General features: G+C 43.2%; 1 protein-coding gene across 1 annotated transcript; it reads left to right on the forward strand.

The window, feature by feature from the left end:
• ADHFE1 (alcohol dehydrogenase iron containing 1) lies at positions 1–19,982 on the forward strand. The gene is made up of 15 exons (XM_068671998.1): positions 1–108; positions 363–400; positions 2,728–2,771; positions 2,939–2,992; positions 5,363–5,517; positions 5,674–5,870; positions 6,226–6,303; positions 7,447–7,552; positions 8,797–8,949; positions 10,041–10,139; positions 11,092–11,170; positions 11,317–11,413; positions 14,522–14,679; positions 18,266–18,394; positions 18,975–19,982. Exons 1-14 carry the CDS (start codon positions 53–55, stop codon positions 18,347–18,349), a joined length of 1,398 nt encoding a protein of 465 aa, XP_068528099.1. The 5' UTR covers positions 1–52; the 3' UTR covers positions 18,350–18,394; positions 18,975–19,982.
• Positions 19,983–26,561: the final 6,579 nt, after the last annotated feature.

A 26,561-nucleotide genomic window follows, 5' to 3' on the forward strand; every position in this document is an offset into this window, starting at 1 on the left:
GGCCCCGCGGCCGAGCAGGGAGGTCCCGGCCCGGCCCGGCCCCCCCGCAGCCATGGCGGCCGGGCGGGAGCGGGCTGCCCGCCTCCTGCGCCAGCTCCAGCGGGCGGCGTGAGTCGGGGACGGGCCCCGGAGGGGGCTCCCGGTGCCCAGCCGCTTGCCCCGGGCTCCCCCCGGGCTCTCCCCCGGTGCCCGGCCGCTGGAGGGGCCGCTTGGCACCCCCCGAGGCTCGGTCCCGCCGCGGCCGCAGGGTGGCGGCCTCCGGCTGCGGGTGCTGAGGGAGAGGGTGGGAGGGTGCCGGGCAGGGACACGTCGGGGGTTGTGCTCTTAAACCTGACTTCTGTGTCTTTTTTTTTTTTATTTAGGTGTCGGTGCCCGAGTCACAGCCACACATATTCCCGAGGTAAGGCTTAATTTATATCTCTGACATAGCAGGCAGCAAACAGTTCAAAGCATGAGGGAAGCAGGTAAGCAGCCTGTTGTTTGGCAACTCGAAGTACATAAACACAAGAATAACCACATAATAATACAGATTTTTGTTTGGAGAGGGTTCCTGTGCCTCCTCATCAGCCACAGCTAGCACATCTGGCCTTCCCTCCCCTCACTGACAGGCAACCAGAAGCTGTGGTTTCTGCTGGTCCTGCCATCACCCGAACCATCTCCGCGTCTGCATCTGTGGGGAAAAACACGTCTCTGCTACACTAGGAATAAACAGAAGTGCCGTGAATAAAAAGGAGCCATGCACAAAGGCGTGTGTTATCTGGGGGAGTGGGATCTCCTCAGGCTTTTTGTGCAGGCAGCCCGGAGGATGTGGCTTTTATCAGTCAGGGTTTGGGAGCAAGCAGGAGGAGCTCTGCTGGTGACAGGTGCCCTTGGAGGAGCTTCTGGTTGCTTTGGCTGTAGGGTGTCCAGCAGAATAGTTTACAGATGCTCTCAATCATTTAATACCTCCCAAATGTTTCACTCTTAATGCTACAAAGGTACCTAAAAGATACAATTGGGATAGTTCCTGTAAAAATGGGTATTTGGGGTCATAATTTCAATAATGAGTGGTTCTGAGTGGCTTAGTTTCATCTGCTTTACTGAAGACACTTTTTAAAGAATTATCATTGCATTATCTTAGCTGTGGAAAAGCAAATATGTGTTTATGTGTTCATACATTTATTTTGCTCAAGGCCATCAAACATCACAACAACAGCACAGCTGAGAAACTGAATCTCATTTTTCTGGTTGTCTGCCTGATGACCTCCTCAGTCAATTTAAACTAATACCCTGTAACTAGAAATCTTAATTAAGAATACCCTCTAAGTTTTAAGCAGAAATTGATCGTATAAAGTAGCAAGATGGTATCAGTTCTGTAGGTCTGTAAATAATGGGAACTGGCTTAACAGTAACTAGAAGGAAAAAAAAAATCGTTCATTGTTTCTTGGCAGTAAATAATGCAGGTTTTGAACTCAGTAACATTCTTCCTGTAAGTTAATTTTGGCTCAAGAAAATAACAGCAGGGCACCTATTATTTCGTCAGAAAGCAAGAGAGTAAATCGCTTGGACATGTTTTTAGCCTGTCAAATTAATGACTGAGGGTACAGCAGACTCAGACTCCTGGAGAGGTCAAACATGTACAGCCTGGCAAGAGATGGCAATGAAAGAGCTGATAGCAGCTGGCCTGGGCTTGAATAGAAAGCACATAAAGGATTTTAATACATCTATCTGTTACTGTCGTGGGTCAGTGCTTCAGTGCACCCCAGAGTGTCTGTAAGACTCATTATCATGGCTTCACTCATTGGATCTGAATCCAAATCACATTTTTTCAATTAATATAACAGACAGAAGGCATGACTTCAGCAGGAAGAGCAGAACGCCTCATCTGATCCTTTCTTGGAGAAGAATGGGCTGTTTCAGTTGATGCTGTTTGTTTCACTTTCTGGCAAAATCAGGATATGCAAGAACTAGAGATCTGTGAAAATTCGTGCAAGAATGACGTGGCAAAGAGAAGATATGACTGAAGTACTATCCTTACAAATATTTGCTTCTGCTAAATAAAGTTGATAGCATCACCAGTTCTTGTTAAAGCCCTATTGTTAGTGATGCATGCAGTTTCTTAATTTTGAAGCAAGCAGTTCGGATTCACCTGCAAGTTCAGGACTAGTCAGAAGTAAAAAGCAGCATAAGCAGCTGTCAGAATTATTTTTACATATACAAAAGGTGTTTGCAATCCTGATACATAGAGAATATCTCTTGTTTTTGTCATAAAAGTTGGTCTGAAGGTTATAATGTAGCCTCTATGCATTCCTAACAACTCTCAAATGATAGAGTATCCTGTATGCTCTGCAGATACTCAGTTCTATGTATTTATTATTTAATTCTACGTATTTATTATATATAAACATATTTAATAAAAATATATTTATATAATAAATAAATAAATGTTTTATACATTGTAATGCGAATTCCCTGTTAACTTACTCAGTTTTTATAGGAAAGAATTAGTGAAGGAAGGAAAAAACACCCCTTTTTGCTGAATCATATGAATCAAAATAAGCATTTAGGTTATTAAATCTCACAAACAACTAAGGACAAAATGGGTAAGACAAGGCAAGATGACCTGTGCAAATGTATTAGTGATTTTAAAAGCAAAGAAATCTGTCATCTGTAATATTGTTATAAATGTAATATAGAGAATGAAGTCACTTTTTATTCCCTAATTTTACTGTTTAATTTTCATTCCAGTTCCTGAACATGCTACCCTGGGAAACACAGACTATGCATTTGAGGTAGATTTAATAATAAAGTTTATATGATTTTTTAAAGTAATATATTCTTTCAAGTATAGCATTTAACAAGTGCTTACATTAGTAAATATTTAAGTTTCACTTTGGCTGTTTGGGACTTGATGTCATTTCTTCATTTTTTCCAGAAGAATGTGTTCTTTATTTTGCAGATGGCTGTTTCTAACATCCGATATGGAGAAGGAGTTACTAAAGAGATTGGCATGGTAAGCCTCTGTAATGTAAATCCCTCACTGGTGAAAATTTATTTTCTAAAGGACTGCTGGTGCTATCAATCTGTTAAAAATAGGAAAGCTTATACATAATGTGTCTGAACCTCCGCTGCTTTGCTGTCTGTGTAGTCATACACAGCAGTGTGAAAAGGTTGGAAAATACTGCTGGGTAAGGACCAGAAGCATGTTACATCAGCGTTGCTGTGGTGTAAGTGACTGCATGACGTGTAGCACTGGATAATTGGATCATTGATGATTGGCCATGATTACTCAGCAATACTTGACAGGGAATTGAATTCAAAAAATTTTGAATCACAATGACTCAACAGGATTTTTTCAGTACTGTGTCTCTTCCAGCACTTATTAAAATGAATCAGAGACTTTCCATTAAATCAGATGGATATTAGTTGGGCTCTGAGATTGCACTGTGAAGGCGTGGAATTTGTGTTTCAGCAGTGTGGGGTGATTCACCTGAGTACATTGTTCTAGTTTGGCTTTATCTTTTTTTTTTTTCTTTTTCTTTTTTTTTTGTATTTTTTGTTGCTGCTTAGCATTTATGGAGTTAATAGTTCTCTTTATTTGCATACGTGTTAAGGAGATTCATGGTCAGATAGTAAATGAAAAGTTAGACAAAACTTCTATCTTTAAACCTAGTATTTAGATACTAGGTTTAATACTTACCTAGTATTGAGTATTTAATTTTAATTTACTATTTTAAGTAAAATATAGTATATATATAGTATATATATATAGTATATAGTATATATATATATAGTATTTTAATTTACTATTTAAGTATTTATTTAATTTACTATTTAAGTATTTAATACTTACCTAGTATTATTATTTAAATTACACCTTTCATGTAGCTATTGCAACAATTAATTTAGCAAGGGTTAGGATGCAATATTATGTGTCTTCTTTTTGTCACCTTATTTTATTTTTTTATTTTTTTTTCAATGACAAATGAATATTCAGTGTTACATTTTCTAGTTATTAATGCTGTGCTTTGGCAGGCAGCTAGGAGAGACCTAACATGGAAAGGCCTTTTTATGTCACAGAAATTGTGTAGGGGGAAAAAATAGTCCAAAAATATTTTACATTTTAATGCAGCCTTAGGCAGTTCCATGTGGTTTTCATTTGATATCTTTATCTTCAGTTTTCTGCTTGTGGTGTTTTCATCCTGCTGGGCAGCTAAACTCCACCACAACCGTGCGCTCACTCCCCCTCCTCAAAGGAAGAAGGGAGAAAGTACGATGGAAAGGGCTTAAGGGTTGAAGAACAGGGAGATCACTCAACAATTACTATCATGGGCAATACAGGGAGATTAATTAAAATAGGGAGATTATTGATATTTATTGCCTACCACTAACAGATTAGAGCAGTGAGAAACAAAAAGCAAATTAAAACCACCTTCCCCCCATCCCTTCCAACCCCTTCCACCTCCTCCCACCGAGGGGCACAGGGGAATGGGGGCTACGGTCAGTCCCTGAAGCTTCGTGCTCTGTACCACGGGGTCCATCCCCCAGGAGCAAACTGCTCCAGCATGGGTCCCCCATGAGTGGCAGCTCCCCCCAGACCCCTGCTCCTGCGTGGGCTCCTCTCCACGGGCTGCAGCTCTGGCCCGGGGCCTGCTCCTGTGGGGGCTCTCCATGGGCCGCAGCCTCCTCCAGGCCACATCCACCTGCTCCACCGGGGGCTCCTCCACGGGCTGCAGCGTGGAGATCTGCTCCATGTGGGACCCATGGGCTGCAGGAGGACAGCCTGCTCCACCAGGGGCCTCTCCCTACACAGGCCACAGGGGAACTGCTGCTGCATGTCTGGAGCACCTCCTGCTCTCCTGCTGCACTGCCCTTGGGGTTTGCAGGGCTGCTTCTCACTCCTCTCTCCCAGCTGCTGTTGCACAGCAAGGTTTTTTTCCCCTTCCTTCAATCTGCTCTCCCAGAGGCCCAGCCAGCCTCACTCCCTGGCTCGGCTCTGGCCAGCAGTGTGTCTGTTTTGGAGCCAGCTGGACCTGGTCCTTATCTAATATGGGGCAGCTGCTGGGCTCTGCTCCCAGAGGCCACCCCTGCAGCCCTCCTGCTACTAAAACCTCACCAGGTAAACCCAGTACGTTTCTATAATGAGACTTCAGCTATAGAAGTTTGACAGCTTTATAATTTATGCTATTGTCTGCATCCTTTACAGACATATGAACCCTCTTTTTTTCTTTAGATGATACTGTTTCAAAAGTCTTATAATAAGCAACAATTTTTAGTTTTTGTTTTTTTATTAAATAATTCAGTTGCTGTGGATTGGAAAGTAAATAGTTAAGCATATGATTTTACACCAGTTGTTTCTGTTGCAATTTATTTGTTATTGTAGGACCTGAAGAATCTGGGTGCTAAAAAAGTTTGTCTGATGACAGATAAAAACCTCTCCCAGCTCCCTCCCGTAAATGCAGTATTGAATTCCTTGACAAAATATGGTATAAACTTCCAGATGTATGATGAAGTCCGGGTGGAGCCGACTGACCAGAGGTACTACTTACAACAGCACATTTCTCAAAGTAGCACGCAGGCTCCATGGTTGTATAAACACCTCTTTGCCTGTCACCTATGCACTGGTCTTAATAGTAATTTCTCTCTGTGCTGTTTTTCTCCTGAGTGATTGAAAAGCTTTTCCTGTTTTCCAAGTTTCCTGGATGCCATTGAGTTTGCTAAAAAGGGAGAGTTTGATGCCTACGTGGCTGTTGGAGGCGGGTCTGTCATAGACACCTGTAAAGCTGCCAACCTGTACGCATCCAGCCCTACATCAGACTTCTTGGATTATGTCAACGCTCCCATTGGGAAGGGGAAGCCCGTCACTGTGCCCCTTAAGCCACACATTGCAGGTAAAGCAGCACAGGTGTGTGTGGGGAGTGAGGGGCAGGAGGAGAAGAGTCAGTTTACCCTGACCTTTTCACCTTCCTTTGGGCTTACTTTTCCTCTAGTTGTATTTGGCAGCAAGTTTGCTGCTTATTTCACAGGTTTTGTCATTAGTTTGTCTTTTTTAGCTGAGTTGGACTCCATTTACTGAGAAGAACAATCAAAGGGGCTGTTTATTTTGACCTGCTGGGTTTGGATCAGGGACACCTCCAAGATTTCCCAGATCCTATATTTCTGGTGGCATTATTAGTGTGTTTTTCTTTATTCTGTGTTATTATATATTACTTTTTATTTGTTATTATCCCCATTCTTCTTTTTAAGTTCCTACAACAGCTGGAACTGGAAGTGAAACCACTGGTGTTGCCATTTTTGACTTCAAAGAACTAAAAGTAAAAACTGGTGAGATTTTTTGTCTTCTATTCAAGATATTTTTCCCCCAATGTATTCATTATTTTCCTGCCTTTAAAAAGGAATACTGCGTGCCATTGCAGATGTCAATTCATTTGATTCAACTGCCACAGACAAATTTGAAGAGCTTAAAGGTTTCCTCCTCAAATTAAATTTATAGCATATTAACATAATGAAATGCCTATGTAATATAGTGGATTATAGTTTGAAGGCAAAACAGGAAACTAAAATCTTTCAAGTCCTTAAATGGCAGAAAATGTTAATGGCAAAGGAAATTTCTACTTACATTCAGGGTCAACCAACTGTTCCTTATTTCCTCTGTATTTTTCTTTCTGTTTTTAAGAATTATGTTTCTTTGTTGTATAATTGCGACCAAATGTTCCTTTTCCTGACTTCTGAAACCTCAGGCCTGAGATGCTGTGCAAGTGAGGGGCACTGTCTTCCTCTGACCTTTTCATCCCTGGACAATAAGGATTACAGCTAAAATGTCATCTTAAGCTTCGTAGCTATTTTGAGGTTTTACTTCAAATTGTGTGGATTTTTTACACTATGCAGTCTACGGTAGTAGTCCCAAGTGGGAGTGCTAAGGAGTTGTGGCTGTAGCTCAGAGTTTTGTAGTCTCTATATAGTCAGTCAATCTGTCTGTCTGTCTGTCTGTGTCTCTCTCTCGCTCTCAAGGCTACATCTGTGCCAGTTTAACCAGATATGAAGGCACAGTGATTGTAGATACTGAAGACAGCAGTTAGCAACAGTAATTTGTTGTGGAAACAAACCACTCGTGTCCTCTGATTCACAGAGATGTCCGCAGGAGATGCAAATTTAAGAATGGTGTTGCAAATGCCATTCAGCGCAGACATTTTGAAAGGCAGGCTGCTCAGGGAGAGTGACAGCCAGAGGGAGAATGTTGTCTGGTGGAATTCACTCCAGGCAACAGTCTCAAATCCAAAAAATCTGTTACAGGGACTTCATCAATAAGACTTAAATTCATAGATACTTACTCTCCCTTCTCTCCCTTTGCTTTTCTCCTGATATTTTCAAATCACTTGCCTTCCTTACCTATTGAACATTAGGCTTTTGCTGTCCAATTTTGTTGCAAAAAAAAAATTAAACTCAGTTTCTTCCCATATTTTGCAGGTATTGCTTCCAGAGCCATTAAGCCAACGCTGGGCATCATTGATCCTTTACACACGCTGTCTATGCCCGAGCGAATAGTGGCCAACAGTGGCTTTGATGTGCTTTGGTGAGTTTTCTGTGTAGCCTACTGCTTGATTTTATTATAGTTTTTGTATTTTACTATGATGACTGTAGAAAAAAATATATTTTAGGAGTAGAAAATTATGATCTTTTCTCCTCCTCTCCTGTTCTTGTTAAGGTGATCTCTGTTCTGCATTCCTCTTACTTAATTGCACTGCCTACCTCAGAAAGCATGGGCAAAAATCACTCATTTGCAGACATTTTAATGTTCTTGCAAAACTGGAGAGACCATTTACTTCCAAAATGGTTGCTGTCAGGGAAGAGAGTCCGGGTGTCCTTTTTTTAAGAGATCAAGTAGATGATTAATCACAACTGTGACAGCATTTATCACATTTGTCAGGCATGGCATGGAATAGAGGACAAGGATTTTCTAATAAAAGCCACAATGTGTCAAACAAACCTTTTGAAGACCTGTGGGCTGCTGACAGGTTTTAGCCCAAATACAACCGTCTTCACTACCTCTCTTGTAATGTGTTTTTCACTTGGCACTAAATTATCTTCAGCTTTAACCTACAGCTTTCAACTGCACAAAATGCATGGAAGGTTCTATTCTGAGGGCCAGAGCTTGCTTTGCTTCTGGGTGCTGTGTGTGTTAGAGTAGTAGATCCATAACGGAACTCTGCAGTTTCGCAAGCTTGGGGAATTATTCTGAAATACAATGTTTGTAATGGAATTTAGGCATTTGTTTATAAATGAAAATGGTTTTCCTATAGTTTAGTACATCGAAGTGCAGCAGTGTAGGCAGCGCTCCTGCTCTGTGTAACCAGATTTATGCATATCTGGGAGATAAGATTGCTGGCACTTCCACTTAGCTGGAATATCTTACGTGTAATTTTTGGAAGATCCATGCTTTTAAAAGAAAGGGGTCTCACTGTGCATCTGGTGCTAGAGCCTCTTAAAGTGCCTGTCCTACAGAGAGGAAATGCACCCACTGCAGATGCAAAGTGCTCTTTGTTGAAAAGCATTGCAGTCCAAGATGCCAGTTCATCCAGCCTAATTTTAGGCATGAGCTGATAGATTGTGACTGTGTCTGGACTGCATTCAGTGTGTTTGTTGGAGAGCTAAGCACCCTGGAGGTGTCCGCCCAGCATTCTCTCAATTGCCCATGAGATCGTTTCTCTTTTTGGCTAAGCACCAGAGATAAATAAGGAGAACCTTAACTCAAAGGATAGCAGAGCAGCAAATTGGAGCTCTCCCACTTAAATAATTAATTTTTCATCGTTCTTTTAGCCATGCTCTCGAGTCATACACCGCTCTTCCTTACAAGATGCGCAGTCCCTGCCCTTCCAATCCCATCAACCGGCCAGCTTACCAAGGCAGCAACCCCATCAGCGACATCTGGGCTCTTCATGCTCTGCGCATTGTGGCTAAATATTTGAAAAGGTAATACCTTTTACAGCCCCCCACCTCCCAGTGTGTTCAGTCTTCAGTGCCCCAAAAGAACTTAGAACCTGAATTTTAGGTTGAAGCAATGCATTAAGCCTTCATTTTCTACCCTGAATTTCTCTTGAATAAAACAAAATATTTATCAAATAAAATTGAAACTAGGATTAGGATTACTGGGTTGTTTTGTAGCCATAGCTTTTTAATGCCTCAGTGGATCTACTTCAGAAGTCCTCGGTTAAAAGAATTTCAAGCTGATCAGTTAATATGGGAGCAGCATTCGTATATTTTTGAAGATTGTCTTTGACAGTGTAAGAGGAATATGCAACAATGAAATATTGCTGCTGTCATTTCTGTGACTTTCATTGCAAATGAATATGCAAATAGATTCATCAAGAAGATGACTGCAATCACTTAGAAATGTGTGAAGTTGTACTTCTGCTGAAAACTAGTTAATACTTAGAAGACATTCAATTTAAATGAAGTTTTGGCTTAACTGGGAGTTGGCTTTGATCCTTACCAGTTACGTTTTAATCTGTATACAGGTTTTGTATACCACAAGCTTTTATGTTAAAGATCAATATATTATTTTCTTAAAGACTTTTTGCAGTACCTAGCCAGTCAAAGTAGTTTTTTTTTTTTGTTGTTGTTCTGTGGAATCTGTTCCAGAGACATTTTCTCCATATTGTCAAACTGCATAAGCAGCCTGACGTGATGGTGGGGTTCAGACCAGCTTTCTCGTGAATCTCAGTGGGTGCTGGCGTGATCTAGGATCTCTTTGTGAGGTTGCCAAAGCTCGTTAGTAGAATTAGTAGGGACACCTCCCACCAGACCAGGTTGCCCAAAGCTCCATCCAGCCTGGCCTTGAACACCTCCAGGGATGGGGCATCCACAGCTTCTCTGGTAACCTGTGCCAGTGCCTCACCGCCCTTAGTGAAGAATTTCCTCCTAACATCTAGTCTAAATCTCCCCTCTTTTTGTTTAAAGCCATTCCCCATTGTCCTATCATTATCTGCCCAAGTAAAAAGTTGCTCTCCTTTCTCCCTCCTCCGTCACAAATTTGCTGGTACGGTTGTCTCCATGGTGTGCAGAGCCATCAGAAACCCTGAAGACCGTGAAGCACGAGCCAACATGCACCTAGCAAGTGCTTTTGCTGGTATTGGCTTTGGCAACGCTGGTGTTCATCTCTGGTGAGTACAGAAAAATGTTAATCCCTTCTGAGGTCAGCCTCTAGCCCAGTGCTTGTTCTGTATTGTCAAAAACATTGCTGCCTCCTTTCCCGGGTATAAGACAACGTAGCTTGACCTGCATTGCCCCTTATCACAGGCAGGGTCATATGTTGTGAGAAATTAGTAGGCTTTTGGCATTTACATGGATGAAGATTGTGTATTCTGGTTTGGGATACTCAAATCAAATCCCATGAAAATTCCAAAATGTGGCCTTCTTTACCTTCCTTGACCGTACAAGTAAAAATCATAACTGGAAAAAGAAGCATCAAGGGCAGCTAAAATGTTGGATTCCATGCCAGCTCTTCTGCAGCACGGAGGTGATCTTGTGCCATTCACGAGCCAAGGCAAGTGGCAGTGGGGTGGGCATTCAGCAGCTTGAAATGAGCTGTAATTAATATTATAATCCAATCTATCTTCATAGGGGTGAAAACCTCAGAGAAGCAAAGCCGAAGCCTGCATTATGTGGGAAAGTTATTAGCAGTCATTCTCTTCAGAGACCTTCCTTTCATTTCTTTTGTTTGAGCAAATCCACTCTTTAATTATACTTTAAAATCACTGTTTATTTTTCTCATGCAGCGTGATCAGGTGGGAATTCGGATTATGTTCTTTTTGGCACGTCTGCCTTACTTTAGTATCAGAGCATCTTTCAGTCCCATCAGTAGAGTATGTAACTTCACCCTCTCAAAGTAAGGAGCTGCTTGCTCTTGCTGTTTTTAAAACTTGGTCCCTAATGTGCAGAGGATAAGGGTTATCTGTCCCCAACATCCATGCTGTATCTGTATCTAAATACTTTTTGTGTTTCTGTATCCGAGAGACTTGCACAGAGAAGGCTGACCACACAGGGGGTTGAACATACATTTCCCAAATACCAGGCAAGTTGCCCTAACCACTTTCTCTTTACTCTCTGTTCCAGCCATGGAATGTCCTACCCTATTTCTGGTTTGGTGAAAACTTACAAACCAAAGGATTATAACGTGGATCACTCTTTAGTGGTAAAACTTGGTTTATCTTTGTTTCCCTATCATGCACTTCAGTTCTCTGTTATATCACATTGCTGAGCATTAAAGCACATTGATGGTACAAGCAGATGTGCTGTTAATGTGTTTTTTTGTTTGTTTGTTTGTCTGTTTTTTTCCAGCCACATGGCCTGTCTGTGGTGCTGACATCCCCAGCAGTGTTTGCTTTCACAGCACAGGTACATCCTGAGCGGCACTTGGAAGCTGCAGAAATACTAGGTAGGAATCTCTGTGAATATTGAATTTGTTCCAAAATGTCTTTTCGGGAGGGGAAGAAATGTGTGGAAGCAGTCATAGTTGTTGCAGAGGTTTGGAATTTAAAACAAAACAAAAAACAAGTGTTGGGCTCTGGTGTCCAATTTTTTATTTTGGATTAAGTAATTAAAGAAGCAAACTGGAGAATTGTGCTTCTTGACTAGAAAACTGGAAAGCTGAAATTCACTAGATACCTTACAGATCAGGAGTGTAACTGTGATCAACATTTCTTGGTGCTTTATGGAGAGAAGTTACTTTAAAGCAGATACCATAAAATAAACCAATGCTCAGTTGCATCTGTTTGCAAAAAGAAAGCATTTTGCCCAACAAATCCCCTGCTGTTGCACTGAATTAGGACAGAGTGGTGTTCTGGATCGCTCCTGCTCCTTTTCCAAGGCAAACAATAACCGTGGCTTTCTGTCCTTCTAACGTAGGTGTAAGATAGTAGATTAGATTATCTGTAGGTGATGGAATTTCTCAGTGGCTGATACCAAGGGAAAGCACGGAGTAGCTGTTCCGTGGACACCTCTGCGATGGCTCAGCTACCCTTTTCTGCTCCTTACCAGAATGACAATAAATGCTGCAAGCTGACAACACATTTTAAGATTCTCTTTTCATACAGTGGCTCATAAATCCGTGCAGCCCTTTGCTGGAAGATGTCCTGGAGCTAGGATAGCTCTTTGTTGCACCCCCAGCATGGCTATGTATAGCAAACCAGCTCTCAGTGACGTAGTCCTGGAGCTGTTAGCAGCCTTGCTGTGACAGCATGGCTCTCCTGTGGGCTCGTTTATTTATATCTAAGGCCAGCTTTGCTGCTTGCACTCAGTCCTGTGTTGTAGCTAAACTGCAGCTAATACCCGTGCTCTCTATCTTGAGGAGTGAGCAACCACAGTCATGTGCACAGCAGCGTAGACAGCAGAGAGAAAGTGGGTAGAGCAACTCTCCTGGTATTTGGAAAATTCGTACTCAATCCCTTGTATGGTCAGCCTTCTGCCTGCAAGTCGCAGCAGTCCAGCCATGTGTATGGCTTCCCTTTGTATGTAGGCTGAAAGCACCGTGCTTCTCAGCAAAGTCTCCTGGATAGACAGTGAAAATACCACAGCTGTATTGCAGAGGGTAAAACAACATGCTCAGGAATAAATAGACTGGGGGAGAGTTCCGTTTATTTTATTATTTTCGGTTCTGAGATTTGTTCAGCCGTCCTCCTGCAGCCCTGCCTGTGGTCATAAACAGAACACAGCCTAGCTGGAGAGATACTAAGCTACAAAATGCCTGTGTTCCTGCAGCAGTAGCATACAGCTCACATAAAGTGGGCTGTTGTCAGATAACTGGCCTGCACAGCGTATCGGAGAGTTTGATCTCTGGCTCCCTGATTTTAAAACTCGCTGTTGAAAAGTAGTTCCTTTAGGTTTTGTGGTTTGAACAGCTGCCATCAATTCTGCTTCTAGAAGCTCCGTTAATATTCTCAATAGAAATTTAAGCTCTGTTAGTGTCTGCCTTGCTGTAAAGTGTCCCTGCTGAAAAGATGTCACGTGGAAGTGAAGTTATTAACTCCCACCTGGGGTGTTTGCTCTTGATTCAAGTCTGGAATCCAACTGACTCCAGTAGCTGATTCAAATCTGTCATGTTGCCAGATGCAGTGACTGAGGAGCTATTTTATAATGTGGAGAAGATTACTAAATAGTCATGTTGTGTGTATGTACAGCTGTGAATTTGGGTACAGCCAGAAAAAGCTTAATACCTCCTCGGGTGGATTCTGTAACAGTTGAAATAGGTGTGTGTGTGGCCAGAAATGTTCGGAGTGCAGTCAGTGACTAATGGATCCTTTAGGCTGAGCAAAAAGAAAATAACAAAACCTTTTTTTGTCCTTTTTTTTTTCCCCCACTCCCTTTCCCTTTTCACTTTACTACCTGAAGACAGTGGATCACCTTTACATCCCAATGACTCCTCTACAATTAAGCTCAGGTAGCATGCCATAATCCCCATGGCATCAGTCTGCATACAGTACTCTGTCGTGATATTCATCAATTGCTGGCGGTGTCTACCCCAGTACTGCCCCTCTTACTACCCAAATATCTGAGCTCCTCAAATGAGTTTGTTGGTCTCCTGTTCGCTTAGTCACCCGTGCATGTTACCCTGAACCGCAGGAGGGTCACAGAAAACATTTCTCCCGTAGCTATGTTGTGCTCTTACTCATCTCTCAGCATGGTTCTTGGGCCCAGCATAGTTCTGGTGTAACATCATTGAGGTTACGCAGAGAACAAACTTGGCTCAGGTTGCTTGGAAGAGAAATCACAGGGAGGAAGCTCCATCTTCTATAGGGACGTGTAGGTTTTTTTATTTTTTTTTTTTTTAATTCTTGACCATTCATTGAAGAAGGGGGAGCAAGCTATTCTGTAATTTTGTATTTCAGTTTATATTGAAGCTTTCATTGCTGTACAGTGGATGTCTCAAAGATAGCAATTCCTCCTCTTCCGTTCTGTGTTATCCTACACAAGGAAGCACAGATTCAAACAGCATTAACTGCAGGATTTATTTAACCTATTAAACCTCTGCCCTGCCAGCTCCTATCTTTCTCGGCCTCTGCACTCTCGTCCTCTCTTTGAATGTGCAATTACACAGAGCAAGTAGGAAATTATTTGGTCACTGGTTTCCATGTCCTCTAGATGTCAGCAAACTCAAGGCCTTAAAATAAAGGTAGCATCTGGCAGGCTGTCCATAAAAAATAAATAACGCTGACGTTCATGTGCTAGCTTCTTTCCTCCCAGCAGTTAGTCAGACTGAAGAGTGCTTCTCCCTGTAAGCACAGAGGGAGAGGAAGCTAACTCCATGTGGCAGTTAGTATTTCTGGCAGTGGTTACCTGCTTCTCCTGATCTTGTTTTATTTCACCTTTTACCAATCACCCTGACTGTAAAATGAAGACTGATTCCTCTTTTTACTTCATGTTGCTTTTAGGGCAGCGACTGTTATGTATGGATATGTATTCAGCTGATATTATGATTAAATTAAGTCCAGAACAGGCTTCCTCCTCTCTCTCCACCCTACAGTCAAGGCATTATGTCTTATTTTAGGAGCTGACATCCGCACTGCCAGAATCAAAGACGCGGGGTTTATTTTGGCAGACACGCTCCGGAAATTCCTATTTGATCTGAATGTTGATGATGGCTTAGCTGCAATTGGGTATTCTAAAGCAGACATCCCTGCATTAGTCAAAGGCACTCTGCCTCAGGTAAGACAGAAAGTAAAAGTTTTTCTTGTCAAATGAAATAGAGCAGATTTTTTAAAAAAACAGAAGGGTTTCTTTTCAAGCAAATGTTGTTTATAGTCCTACATGAAAACACAATGGAGAAAGTAAGGTATAGTCAGCTGTTCTTCTCTCTACATGGTGTAAGTTTTATTTTCAGTGAGATGGTGTGCATGCTGCAGTCTGTTCTTTGCATGGGTCCAGAAAGAACAGGGCGTTTTTTAAACTCCAAGTTTTTAAAAAAGGGGATGGTTTTCGTAGAGCTTTGATCTTGGTGGAATAAACTGTTTTCTCTTAAATATCTCTGTTACTTGTATGTGCAGGATGGGTTAAAGATAAAACCTTAACACCAAGCACTACTTGGTAAGAATGGCGAAGCTGACTTTGCAATAAACTTTTCCATACTGAGAAGTCACACTTTTTTTTCCACAGATGGCTTTTTTGTTCCATTGACCCCCATCAGAATTTGAAATAAGGTCCCCTGGGAGGGTGTAGTTTAAACTTGTAATACCCTTTATTGTTTCAGTGCTCACAAAGACACTGCAAAAAGCAACACACCACACCAAAAGCAAAATCCGGTGTCTTCCTTGTAAAAAGACAGCTCAATTCATGTGCTATGGACTGCTCTGTCTATTCAGGATTTATTTCCACCAAATAGCAAGGGAAATAAACAATATGGTGAAAATGAAAAATTTGTAGGCTGAAAGGTTAATCACTTCTTGCAGCAGGATCTCTTATCATGTCTAGTTCTCATTGATAAATCTCAGAGTAGCTTACAATAGAGAGTAAATAATGATACTCCTATTTTACACCTGAGGAAATGAGACCCAGAGATGCAGCTACTTGGGATCAAGTGGCAAAGCCAGGAAGAAGTAGTGTCAGAGTATGCATCAAATAGGTTATGCACATAAATTGTTATGGGGCATTTTGGAGGTTTGTTTTCCTAGTATGCTTTCTTTAAAACATTTATTTTGGGGCAGCACAAGCACAACATCTCATTGAAGGCATGTTTTGTTTAGCTAAGAGAGGGGGAAGTCTCTTTAGCTAGACATTGAAGGTTTTATTTGTTGTCGTTATTTTTTTGTTAGCTTATCTCAGATTGACTTTTAATTCATTTACTGTCATCTCACTGCATTGGTGATTAATTGTGCTGTGTAAAACGAGCTGACTTGGTAGTTTCTCAAACCTCATTTTGTGTATTTGTACCATACTGGGAACATATTAGTATTCCTTAACAGTCCATTACCTACAGAGCCAGTCCATACAGGTCAGTCTTTGATATATTTATTTTCTTTTCACCTTTCAGTAAGTTTTCTTCAGAACACAGCAGCCACCCATTTGTGCTGGCAAGGCAGTGTGCTGCAGGCCGCTGCTGCTAATACCATCAGTCAGCCAGGTGTACTTCATGCTGCAGGGCTGGAGCTATTCTGGGGCAAACCTGAAGTTAGAATAGGATTTTGGTTTTCTTTTTAAATGAGTCTGTTGGAATTGATCCCATTCACAACAGCGAGGTGAATCTATCAAGGAAGATCTATCAAGGAAGATCACGTCCCAAGGCCAAAAAGGTGGCTGGCCCTGTGTGGGTTTCAGGGGGGAGATGAGGAAGGCTGATAATGAGCGATGGCAGCAGCCCACCCACCCCTGCAACCATACCAGAGGCAGTGGCAGTGTGGCTGAACCAGCGATGAGCACAAAGTTGCTCATCCTTGGCATTACACCAGACTTTACTGAGTCAGCCCGGAGGAGCCAGGGCCTTGCTGTCTGGGCATCAGCACGTAACAGTGGGCTTGTGTGGGGGCAGCGCTGGTGCCTCTGTGTCGAGCTGCCATGTGGAGGGAGCATCCTGCTGCTGGGAAATGCTATGGTCTGTCAGGGTGACCGTCCCCTGTCACCCCGTGGGACTTCACAGGTAACACAGGGCTGCAAAACTGCAGTTTGGCCCAAAGCATCCCAGTTTAAGGCTGATGAATTTACTGGGTATTTGAGCTCTGAGTTACCGTGTATTGGGAGTCTGACAAAAAGCAACACACTTTTTCATCCTGGTGCTGTTTGAATTCTCCATTTGTTTTCAAAACTGCACAGAAGAATCTGAGCCATTTCCTTGGCTGGATCCATGTCTGCAGCCGCGCTGATCAGAGGCGAGGAAAGGTTTCATTCAATTGTTGCAGCTGTACCTGCAAAGTTCCTTTTGCACATGAAGTTGTCTGCACAAAGCTGCGCCTCTCGGACCCATCGCAGGCCGTGCTGATTATGAGCTGTGAATATCTCTGCGGTGACTTCCTCGCCGTGCTCGCTCCGTATCCACAGATGAACTTCACAGCGTGGTGCTCTCGCTTTGCGGCCGCATCCGGCTGCTCGGCAAATCACAGCCCTGTGGGCACAGGGGGAAGCAGAGCAGCTGCGGCAGCGGTGTGAGCTCTGCCTTTTGCTTTTGCTGAGCCTCCTCCAGATGCTGAGGGCCGGAGGCATCCCCTCCCTGCCATCCGACCCGGTCTGCGAGGCAAGCCCCACAGCAAATGACGTTCACAGTGTCACAGGTGGAAAAAAAGGGAGAAATGAATCAGGGCGTTTAGAGGGACAGCCTCTTCCACCAGGGAGATGTGGAAACCGGTTGTAGTAGGAGAAGCTGTCTTGCCAAAGAGGCAGCAGATAACGCTTAGAGACTGCTTTGCCGAGGCACGATGTGTTCCTGCTGTGGGCATCTGGCTTTGCAGGTGTTTGTAAACCTCCCCAGTACTTCAGTAAATGGTAAATTCATTGATTGTTGAAGGCATGAAGTCACTGATCGTAACACTACAAGTGCATTATGTTAGGCTGTCGCAGCCCAGTGGAGCCCTGTCATGTTTCTGCAGTCCCTGGCTCCCCGCACAATCACAGCTCCGCACCCTGGACAGCGTGGGGGCTCTTCGCAGTTGCAGTCCCTGCCTTTGTAGTTATTTCTGTAAAACAGCACGGGGAAGCGTACAGCTGGGTTTCGTTTCAGTCAGTGGGACTTATGCATCTGCAAACTCTGGTGAATCACAGGCCAGAGTAAAACCCAACCTAATTATTTTCTGTTCTTGGTCCAAGGTGTCCAGCTGTATATCAAGCAGCTGCACTACCTTCCTTTGGCGTGCCTCTCCTCTGGAGCCTGAGCTGCACTCACTGCTTATTCTCCCCATCTACTGGGCTTCCCGGCCTTTGAGAGGAGATGTATTTTGAAAATCTCAGTGCCTAAAAATTAAGTTCTTAGTTCCAACGCTGGCAAATGAATTTAAAATGGACTGTATTCCCAGATTGCTACCCCCAGCGTACCTGGATCTGTGACTGGCATGTTTGAAGTACTCAATTTTGCAACTGAACTGCTTTTTAATCTTCCTTCTGTGTGTTTAATCATAAGCTGTTTTAGCCAGAATATTACTGAAAGTACAGTGCAGTTGATGATGGTTCAACCTTAATTGCTTGATTACTTACTTGCAAACCCTTATTCTCTGCAAAGGACATCAGCACATAGCTGAGCTGCACAGTTAGCTGCTCTTTGATTCCACTTGTTGGCAACCTTCTCTAATCTGGTTTGTCTTTCATCTTGCAGGAGAGAGTGACTAAACTGTCACCACGTCCCCAAACAGAAGAAGACTTATCTGCCCTCTTTGAGGCTTCCATGAAGCTTTATTAGCGTAAACATTTTGCTCAGAAAAGCGTGCCCTTTTTTAACACAAAGGTAATTTCTTACAGAGAGGGGGGGTTGAATTTGTTTAGAGAATGGAAGAACTTGGGTGTCCTCCACTTCTGTTCCATTGTGCACCGCCAGAAGATCAAGTAATTCATCTTTAACTAACAGTACTTTGAAGTGAAGGATTGATTGCATTTTTCCTTGCTCAGTAGCCAGTAGTATTTCTTGCATGAAAGCTGAGTCAGACATCTAGCTTTACTGAGGGCTTGCTGGTGCTTTAGAGATGGTCAAAAGTGAAATTGTTTTTTACGGGGCGTTTTACAAAACGTGTGTTTTATTTAAATTGTCTATAATTTTGTTAAGAAGTCGTGCTATATAAGAAATAAACGGGGTCATTTTTAATTAGGGGGGAGGTCCCTTACGGAAAATGTCAATCAGCTGTATTGTATTCCACTTTTTCATCTTCTTACCCTCTTGCTTCACCAAGAAGGCTATTGAAGGGAGGTCATTTGTTGTTTGATTCAAAAACAAACATAACAAGAAACTACATTTGGACAAGACTTTCTGAGGTTTTGCTGTAGGTTAAAATTTTGAAATGTATTTTCCAATACTTGTCTTTCCTTTCCAGATATATATGAAGTATTCATAGGAGGAGCAAACCAGAGCAAAGCATGGTTGCACCCTCACCAGGAACCACCTAACAGCAAGACATCATCCATCACGGTCATTTTGTCTCCGTGGAGAAAACCGCTCCCTTTTCCTGCTGTGTTCTGTGGAAGGAAGCTATCAGCTGCATGTGTGAAGCGAGCGCTTCTGCTGAAGTCCTGCAGGTGCTGTCACTCGGAGCGCAGCCACCAGCCTCATGCAGTGGCAGCAGGCTGTGGTTCAGTACGAAAGTGTGGTGGTGGAGCATAGGGCTCCACGGTGCCCCGCTGGTTAGACGTGGGAACGAGTGTGCACGTTCAGAGCAGTTAACCAGCTGGTGGACTGTCAACTGAGAAAGGGAAGTGGGAAAGGGAGAAATGAAACTAAAATTTTAATACTATTTTTCTTTGTTTTTTAAAAAAAAGTGCACACAGTTGCATGTGCAGTTCATTTAAATCAGATTCTGCTTCATGTTGGACCCTTTCAGCACCAGATTTATGCAGTGAGCACAGCACAAGACAAACATAAGAAGAACCCCATGACCTGCTGGGAAAGAAGCAGTCCTGCAGTCACCCAGCCGAAGCAGAAGGCTCTATACATACACCTGTGTGCTTTGGGGTTGGTCTGATAGGATTAATGCTAACCTGGAATCTAAAAAGATCTGTCTAAAAAGGCAGACATGTCCTGGATGATGGCGTTGGGTCTGGTTTAATGTTCAATTGAAGTAGGTGGATGGATACTGATTGGATACCAGAGATTTTCTTATTTACCATAAAATGGGTTTGGTGGCAATAGGGACTGCACTGCCAAAATGCCTCAGCCTGTTCTGGAAAACGCATCTGTTTTCCGTGTCCTTCTGAATCTTGTCCTGCGTTGAAATAGTGCAGAGAAACCTCTATCATGAAGAGTGCCTTCATAATAGCAGGGGGTGAGGGATTCATTTTATTTTATCATGCAAAGTTACCATACTTGGAAAAAACAAAAACAAAAACACAACCTTCTTGTCAAACCCTTTTGTGTATAATATTTTGCTCTGTTTCAGCTTTTTGCTCCTACCTCTCTCCAGGCTGTGGGAGCAATCCTGAAGAGAGATTTTTTTTTCTAGGAGCCTAATTCATGGCAGCAGTGCTGCGTTCGGAAAGTTCTGGGGAACTGAGCAGCACATGGGTTTCATTACTGCACCAGAGCACTTTGATGGGCTACTTAGGAATGCAGGATATTTCACTCCAGCACACTTTTTGTTTGCTGTTTATGCTGCTGTGGCAGTTACTAACAGGCTGAGTTTTCAACCTCACACTAAACTTCATGTACTCGGGCAACCCAGAGCTCTTGCTAATTTCCAAGCTAAGCCTTACAACCCGTTCTGATGTAATAGGTTTTCTCCACGTTTTGTGGATGAGACAAAGGCTCTGATACCATACCTAACCCAGCATAAGCACCCGGTACTGTAAGGGGACGTTTCTTTTCCTGGCAGTTTTCTGAGCAAAATTGAAGGAGTTTAAGCCACCCTGCAGAGCTGTCTTTCAAATAATGATGGTTTGACAAGGAGTCATGTCCTGGCTCCTGTCCTATTCTGAGCACTGGTAGTTTCATTCACAACTGAATGAGGGTTTGTGTGTGTGTATTATCTAACTAAACTATCCTGTACTGAGAAATCTGTTTGATCAAATATACCTGTATCTTTGAACATGTCTATTTTCTGTACGTGAACCTGGTGTTTGAGGAGAGTAATGGGGGTGAAATTGCGGTGGTCGGGCACGTCTGAGTGACTTGTCCCACATGTGACTTGTTACTGCCCTGTTGCTAAAGGCCTCCGTGACACATCTGTTACCACCTTGAGATGATACTGGAATCCGAATAATAAATAGTATTGTACTTGCCATAAACACAGGCTTGTTTGGAAGTCTTTGACAGCAGTATTTAACTCTACCATGTTAACTTTTAAAATAACTATGAACCAAAACCATTTGGAGAAAATAAGCACTTGCTAGCTTTGCAGTGCATAGTGACTTTTCCAGCCAAGTTGTTTGGTGCACTCAGCAGTAGGCAAAGCCATTGCATTGGGGGTGACGACTGAGATGAATGTTAAAGTTTCAGAAACAAAAGCACCCCAGCTGCTGCACTGCAATTCTCTAAACCTTGAAGCAGCTTTTCTGTACACCTTACCCTGCATAGTCAGTACATAGGTTAACAAATATTACATACTGCATGACAACACTACAATCCTTGTGTGGCTTACTTGTGAGCACTAGGCTGTGATTGATTTCCTCCCCTTCCTTGAGGAGTCAGCCTTACTTTCTGCCTTATAACTACATAAAGGGATTTGCCAGTCTCTATATGAAGAACACATGCCAAGTTTATCTAGGCCATGTTTTTTTAATAGGTTTTGAGGAAGCGTAGATAGGGGCTATTCAGTCACGACAGAAGAATGGGTTGAGGAGACTCCAGGGACTCCTTTTCATTAAAGCAGGAGTTGTCATGTTCATGTTATCAAACTGCTCAGATTCTTGCTGTAGACATCGATTTCTAGTCCTGGATTCTCAGAGCTCTGTGCAGGCATACACAGGCTGAGCCCTGGCCCATTCGGTGACTCAGTTGGTCCATCTGCTGGGATAACCAGTGTGAGCAAGTGCATGTGTAGTGCTGGTGAAGGCAGTTTAACAGCAGGTATGGTTTTACCTGGACTACAAAATAGAAAACCAAAGTACTCAGTGCTCACAGGGTGGCTGCATGGCACCAGCAGAAATGGGCGCAGCTCGTACAGCAGTTTGTCCAGCCCCTCTTTTCCCTTGCCTCGTCCCATTTCAGTGCTGATTATCCCACCAGTTAAAGCAAAAGGAGAATGAGGCAAAAAATACATAACCTACATCTTGGAAAACTCCCACAGTCATCCTGCGTGAATGAAGGTGGAAGAAATTGCAGGTGGGTTAGCGTGTGCTTGCTCATCCCTGACTGCATCGTGTTCTCTTCAAGGCAACGTGCCAAGGCTGTCATCTCCTGTCTCGTGGTTGGCTTTCCATCCCCCTGAGGCCTGAAAAATGGATGAGGAAGAGCGTTAGTTAAAAGACACGCTGCAAAGCTCTCTCTAGGCACTTTCCATAAGCCCCAAGCAAATCTGCTTAAGCACTGCAGTGCTCCAGGACATGTGCAGCGTGTCTTGGGCTTCAGCATCTGCGGCCTCATAAATCCCTCCCTACACTGAGTGTGTCTGTGGAGAAGGGGCAAGAGCAACTTAATGCAACATAGCAAAAGCTTCAAAGTATGGTCTGTGTTTTGCCTCAGACCATCCCTGTGTACTTCCCAAACAAAAGGGAACTGCATTTAAATTCAAAATAGTTGTTAAACACCTGGTAGTGAATGCAGAAAGTAACGTGATCGTTCTTATCTCTCCAAGAGCGGTTGCTCATGGGGCAGTACAAAGACCGCTTGCTCGTTGCAGCTCTGGGAAGCAAGAAGAGGATCTTCCACATCTACCTCTCTTAGTAGTCCTGTCTCAAAACCTGCTTCAATTTTTGACTCATCACCTTGCAGAAGAAGGTGAAGAAGGCTACTTGCAGAAGAGGCTGCTCTTTGAACGGTAATACAGTGGGACTGTCAGGGACTGAATTTGCAAAGGTCTCAGCATGCACAGTTTTTCTGCAGGCAGCTGTTTACCTCAGCACTTACCTGCAGTGTACAGGTGTGAAAGAATACAGGCTCAGTTTGTTAAAAAATTGCTGGGTGTATATTTTTACATGCGTGTGTCACAGCAGTTGTGCCAATGTAGTTGTACATGGGAATATGGAGAAGCTTACCTTTCACTTCTGAATTTCTCAATGAAACCAAACCCAAAACCAAACACACAAACAAACAAAAAAAACGTGATATGACTAGGAAAGCTGCAGTTCCCTTAAATGCACCATTTCACAATGCAGTTTTATATTTTGCCAGCTTGGGACTCCCATTAGGAAAAAAAAATAAATAAAATCCATTCAGCCATTCATTTTCTTTTCTTCCCCCATTGTACTGAGACAGCTGCCACAAGTGAGTTGGTAGAAAACTTCGTGCAGCCAAATAATAACAATAAGAGGAAGAACCGCTTTGACACAGCTCAGTGGAATGTTAATTCAAGGTCTTGAGTTAACTGCTTTCCTATTAATAGGAGAGGGATGAAAAAAATGCTTTTAGTCTTTGGTTTCTTTTGAAAAATTACACGTGCCTATGTCTCAGGGAACTCTAAATACAGCAAATGGCAACAGATTTTTGTCTTATTTCTCTGAATGTGGAAATTAAAGTTAATGCACAGCCATTAAGTCGAGTAAAAGCAGAGAAGATGTGAAATGCATCCTTTCGAGGGCAGTGTAAATTGATGTCACGTTGTAGAGCCAGAGCCTGGTTCTGCTGCCACGTGCGCTGGCAGCACAGGCACCAAGTCAACCGAGCAGCAGCAGCAACCGCGCCGTGGTCTGAGCCTCTCTTAAATGTTTAATCTGATCCAACCCTGCTGTATCATGAAATATATATCCTAGCACAAACACTGGTTTATTGATGTGGAACTTCTCCTCCGTGTTCCTGCCTCGCGGTGACTTTGACCTACTTCAACAATACCCTAATGCTTTTCACGGGATGCACCATCTGAATGCTCGGCCATACAGCCCTAAATTAGCAACTTGACATTGAAATGCTGATTTACACCTGCAGTCAAATGGATAACACATGTTAAAGGCCGATTGTCAGCAGCTCCAGCGCGTTCTTGCTTCATTCTGTGGCATTGTCGCTTGCCTCCATGCAATTTAAGGACACCCTTGTGGGGCATTGTCAGTATCGCTGTGGACACAGCTGTAGGGGGCTGACACTTTGTCCGGAGCTTGTCATCTGTCTAAAAGCTGACATCACTTCCCCAAAATCACTGTGAACGTTTGGATGTTGAAGTGTTGCTGTATGTTTTAAGACAGCATTGGAAATAAAGAAGCTTTTGGCTAGCATAAAAAGCAGTTAGCATTGAATAACTTGCTCTTCTGACCTTCTCACCCCAAGGAAGATTAATGGTCATTTAGATCAGAACTTCCCCCCTGATCAGGGCTCTGAATGCCTCGGGGATTCGGACAGACAAAGGGAGCCTTGTCACCCCTGGGTCACCAGCCCAGACCTGCGGTGTATCTCCAGTGACCATTAGATGGTTGCTCAGCAGTTTATGTGCGAGAGGTGGTGGCTGTAATCCATTTTCCGATGGACAGGCCTCTGCCTCATGGAAGCTGTCACTATGTGCTTGCCGGAGCAGGAAGGAACAGGAATTCACACAAACTGTGCCCAAATTGGTTTGTCTTGCACTACTGAAACCACAGAGCCCGTGTAGCACTTGTTTTGGTGGCTCCATCCTCCTCCTGGAGGGCTTTGGCCTCTGCTCCCACCTCTGGAGCACGCGGGTCCTGCTCAGACACACTCATAGCTGCGTTTCTGGCACATGAGCCCAATTTTTTCTCTCCCACTTCTCTCTGTGTGCTATCGAGAGCTGTGATCTGCCCTCCAGGTGTTCACTTTGGAGGGAAGGGCCTTACTTTGGGAGCCGCCAGTTCAATGCGTGAAGCAGTTCCGACATCCAAGAAGAGCACGTCCCACAGCCCTCACGTAGCCATCTCCCAGGTTTAGTTCCTGATGTAACTCATGCCTACTGTAACTGTATTTTAAGTGGAAGTCCTAAAAATAGGACTACTCAGTAAAATCGAGCACAGAGTTCAGGGACAGATTTCGGTAGTAAAGTAACCGTTTGTGACTTCTTCTGTTAGAAGGGATGAGGTCACCAAATGCAAAGCACAATTTGGGGACCTACACACCAAGGCTAAGCTAAAAGCACCAACTTTTACAGCTGCACATGGTAAGCAGATGGTCTGTAAAGGGCTAAGCAGGTTGTACCTCACTGGAGACATCTGCATGTGCACAGCATATCTCTAAAAAAAATGACCTGTGTGCAGACATATGCATACAGTAGCTGCAGCTGAGACACTGAGCCTGAATATATAACATGGTTGCAGACCAGAGATTATAAAAAAATATATATATAACTGAAAGGGAGAAGTAGGATTGAGGAGCCTCTCTCTCCTATTTGGCCATGTTGTGAGAGGAAATAGAAATGTCAGACTTTAGGGTAATATCCACAATGAGAAATGCATTTTACAAAACACAATAAAATCCTAAGGGACGTAGAATCTAAAACTACATAGTTATTAAGGAGAGTGTGTTATGTCTATTGCAGAGCCCCAGAAACTCTCTCCTGTTCCCTTCTGGTTTTCTCTCTCCTAGGCTTATCTCTGCACAGCTGGTGCCACGGAGTGGACAGAGCAGCTGAGCAGGCCACAACCAGAACTGAGCTAATAAACTAAGTGTCTAAGTGTTAAAGCTAATAGGAATGATGTAAAGGACAAATAAATATCAGTTCTGTGAAAAACAAAACTCTTGGAGGCTGCACGACTTGAAAAGGCCTGACCTCTATGTAGCTTATGGGTTTGAAAATCCTCTCCTATGTACTTGCAGCATTAATTCATCTTGTTATCTGAGGTGATCTACTTTAATCAGATTCCTAGAAGCAAGTCAGGTACTTAAAGCAAAAGATCTTTGACACCCGTGCTGGCAGTGTCAGTAGAGAGGCCAAAGACCAAGCCAGCAGGGAGAGCAAATAACCCACTTCATCTCCTCAAAACCCCTTTTAGGATAATTGGCGTCAGGGGCATTTCTCCCAGTTTCCCCTCACGGATTCATAGCTGTAGGGCCATTTAGCATACTTGTCACACAAAAGCTGTCCCTAACGTTTTGTTTCAAAGACCCAGCTGTTCCATAATGCTCACAGCCTGTCCTGAAGCCTCATCTGTCAGGTGCCATCTCCTGTGCTTGAGGCTCCACACAGGCACCTTCACTTAAACCTGGCTTAAAGAGGGCCCCGTGAGCACGGGCCTGCTCCTGTGCCCTTAGTGCAGCTTCTCGCCTTTCCTATTCCTCTTTTCTGAATTTCCTAGCCCTGTGGTCACCGAGTGCCCATAATGAGGTTCCTTGTTCTAAACTTAATCTCATTTTCACCCAGAACTTAAACCAGAGAAGGAAATGCAATCTGCTGTCCTCCAGAGACCTTCATCCCACAGAGCACGTGTGGCACAGGCGGTAAAAAGAGCCTGATGGCAGCATGAGGACACATTAGATACAAGTAAGGTGACAGTTCATGTCTTTGGGCTTATCCATGGGAGGAATCCTAAGCAGTTCATGCCTGGTTATCCAAACAGTGAATTTTCCTCCATGTTATGTGAGACACTGTATGCAGCTGCAGCAAATGAGCTGCACAAATCCAGCATCCGTGTGAGAAGCTTTAATCAAGGTGCTTGTCTGTCCAGAAATAGTTATGTTCTTGTCAGGAGAAAATAGTCAAAATAATCCTAAAATGTTTTAAAGAAAAACATCAGGAGTAAAAGTGCCCCATCCCAAACTGATTGTGCCTTATCAGGGAATAAAGAACTCAAAACAGCCTGAAAAAATAAAGGATAAATGTAAATTAAGTTCAGCATCTTAATAAGCTATTGTTATCACAGCCTGATTTAAACATGCT

This window comes from Anas acuta, chromosome 2 (assembly GCF_963932015.1).
Source record: "Anas acuta chromosome 2, bAnaAcu1.1, whole genome shotgun sequence".
In the NCBI taxonomy this organism is placed as follows: Eukaryota; Metazoa; Chordata; class Aves; order Anseriformes; family Anatidae; genus Anas; species Anas acuta.